This window comes from Lupinus angustifolius, chromosome LG10, assembly GCF_001865875.1.
Source record: "Lupinus angustifolius cultivar Tanjil chromosome LG10, LupAngTanjil_v1.0, whole genome shotgun sequence".
Taxonomy (NCBI): domain Eukaryota; kingdom Viridiplantae; phylum Streptophyta; class Magnoliopsida; order Fabales; family Fabaceae; genus Lupinus; species Lupinus angustifolius.
In genome coordinates, this window is record NC_032018.1 from 13573528 (window position 1) to 13576653 (window position 3126).

Below are 3126 nucleotides of genomic sequence, written 5' to 3' on the forward strand. Positions count from 1 at the left end.
GTTTAGAAGAGTAGTAAACCACCAAAAGGGGAATGAATTTTCTTAATACAAAAAAAAAAGAGTCGTGCTGGATTTAAACTATATTTGTGCTTTACAATAATTGGAGATGCGTGTGACTTTATAATATACATTCATACTTTCCAAATTACATTGAGAACCTCTTTCTTCCTTAACGGCTTAAACCCCACAGGAGACAATAAGTCAAAAACCCCTTTCTTCCTCTTTGGGACGGTCATGATTGTCCTCTCATTAGTATCAAACTCTATTATTATTTGTACACTTGAGATCGATACTTAGATAACACACATCTTTGTATTATACATCTAGTATCTTGGGATGCATAAATCTTCGCTCATACTCAATGTTACTTTGTCCCATTTAAAAAAGATACCAACACATGTTATAAAAATATTTAAAAAAATAATGATATCAATAGTTGTTAGTAAAATTAATAAAGATATGTGTTTACTTCAAACAAATCCTAAGTTTGATAGAAATTTATATTTTAATGAAATTTTCCGATGAATTATTGAGGGTCTAATATGAGATACCAATTATGCGAGATTAAAAAATGTTTCCCTATAGATTATGGCGGGTTATAGCAATTGCAACACTCAATCAACACCAAATTTGGCAAAAGAAATAAAGAGTGGAGAATAAAAATTTCACTTTGTGCACACCAAAATATCTCATAGATAGTGCTTATAATTATGATCCATGAAGCTAAAAGTCTAGAAGCTACAGCACTGATTGCATAATAATTGAAGGAAATAGGACCCAATTAACTGAGAAGGGGTTGAAGTGAGGATGAAGACACCGACATGAGTAGGTACAGATACGGAAATCACCTATCTCAAATGATATCTCATTTTATATCCTAAATCGACCAAAGTATTATTTTTTATTTTTGTCTTCTTTGGCAACATGTAATTGGTCCGATACAAGAAAACAACAGTTGAGATTGAGATAGTTGATCCTTGTCCCGAGAGTATGAGTAGTAGAACATTGAAGCCAAACAAAAGAAAGAAACAACGTTGCGAGAGTCAATGAAACTAAGATGCTCATGATGCTATCCCCAAATAATAAGAATAATAATGAGTCACGCCCAGAGAGCACCGACTTGTACAAGCTTGGGTACAAGGTTTCCGCTGACGTGGAGTGCGACAAGGGATTCAAGTCCACCGATGCAGGAACCGCCTATGAAGACGGCGGGGGTGGGGCTGCGGAGGGTGGTGGTGGCGGAGGGGAGGGCGGAGATCTCGTTGTCATCTAATTCAATAACAGTAGGGTTGACTCCGATGGTGGCGAGGAGTTTCTTCATGACGTGGCACATGCAGCAAGAGGAACGGGTGAAAATGATGACAGGGTGTTCTGAAATGAGGCGTTGGATTCGTGCCTCTGTTGATTCGTCGACGTCGATGGATAAGGATGAAGAGGTGGTGGTGTTCGTGTTGGTGGTGGTGTTCGTGTTTGGGGTGATGTCGAACTGGACGACGTCGTTTGAGCAACAGCGTAGGCCTTGCATCGCCGTCGTTGGAGAGAGAGAGAGAGAGAGAGAGAGAGAGATGATGGGAATGGAAGAGTGGGGCGGTGAGAGTGGAGTGTTGAGAATGAGAGGGGTTGGAAGAGTTTTTTCTTTTTATTTATAAATAAATCAAAAGGCAAAAGGAAGAGAGGACTTTGTGCTTGTGCTTGTGCTTGCTTACATCACAAAACTAGTGTAAACTCTCACTCCTCCTCCACGCGCCTTTCTCACCTTCTCTTTATTTTTTATCAAACAAACAATGCTAATATATCATTTATTATTTTATTCATATTATTCTCTCTTTTTAATAACAGGAAGGAAAGAATATGAAAACAAGATTTAAGAATGTTAAGCAATAAGTTAATTTTTGGTCTTATTTTTTTGTTTAAATTTGTATTTGATAATGAGATTTAGACAAATTTTATTTATAAATCAATTAAAATGGTTGTTTGAAATTCCTTTACTTGTCAATTATTAATACCGAGGCATTTCAATTATTTTTATATTGACTAACATGAGTATTGGGATCTTCACGCCCCCACTAATGGAGAATATAAAACAATGCAAGGATCACTTAATTTAGAGTAAATTACACTGACACTCCTTGAGTTTTAGCGAAATTATATAAATCACCCCTCAATTTTTTATACATATACAAACTCCCCTCATTTTTATACTTTCATTACACTGACCACCCCTGAAAGTGAAATAATGTAATCTTTTAAATAAAAAATGTGATAAATGCAATTTAATTAAACAAAATATGATATATTGTAAAGACAAATCCAAATAATATATGAGTTAATACATATTTATCATTTTTGGTTCGTTACGATATAGTATAAGAATGATTTAAACAATATCTTTTTTGAACTGTTGATGCATTTTGTAACAAAAAATAATAAAGATATATTGATTTGTATATTATTTGGATTTGTCTCCCCAATATATCAAGTTTTGTTTAACTTAATTGTATTTATCATATTTTTTGTTTAAAAAATTACAATTATTTCTCATGCAGTGGTGGTCAGTGTAACGAAAGTGTAAAATTTAGGGGGTTTTGTGTAAGCGTAAAAAAGTGAGGGGTGGTTTGTGTAATTTCACTAAAACTCAGGGGGTGTCAGTGTAATTTACTCCTTAATTTAATAGTTTGAATTAATAAGTAAATCTAAATCATTAAATATCATTAAAATTAATGATTAGAATGGAATTAAAAAACATACTTTTAGAATAAATGAATATCTATCCTAAAACAATTGACATGATTAATCAAATTGTTATCTTTAATAGTTAATAGCTTTTTTTTATCAACAGTAAATTGCATTTGACAGTTCAACTTGGAGTATATACATACTATTCCATCACAGACCAAAGTTATATCATGGTTAGACTAAACTGCCAAGCTTCACCTATGTATCAAGCATTGAGGAACTCACCAGGGACACTTTGAGATTGAGGTTGATTAACCGGACAATTTAGAAAAAAATGTAGTTGACCGAACAGATCCAAATGACAGTACACATGACAATAACATTTGTCATCCGTGTGTCATGTCTTCTGCATAGGACTGTCATGCCACCTGAATAGTACAGACTCTATTG

The 3126-nt window shown here is 34.0% G+C and overlaps 1 protein-coding gene across 1 annotated transcript; it reads right to left on the reverse strand.

Moving 5' to 3' along the window:
- LOC109357799 (glutaredoxin-C6-like) lies at nucleotides 651–1625 on the reverse strand. Its single transcript, XM_019601849.1, has one exon. The coding sequence runs from the start codon at nucleotides 1523–1525 to the stop codon at nucleotides 1100–1102; it is 426 nt and encodes a 141-aa protein (XP_019457394.1). The 5' UTR covers nucleotides 1526–1625; the 3' UTR covers nucleotides 651–1099.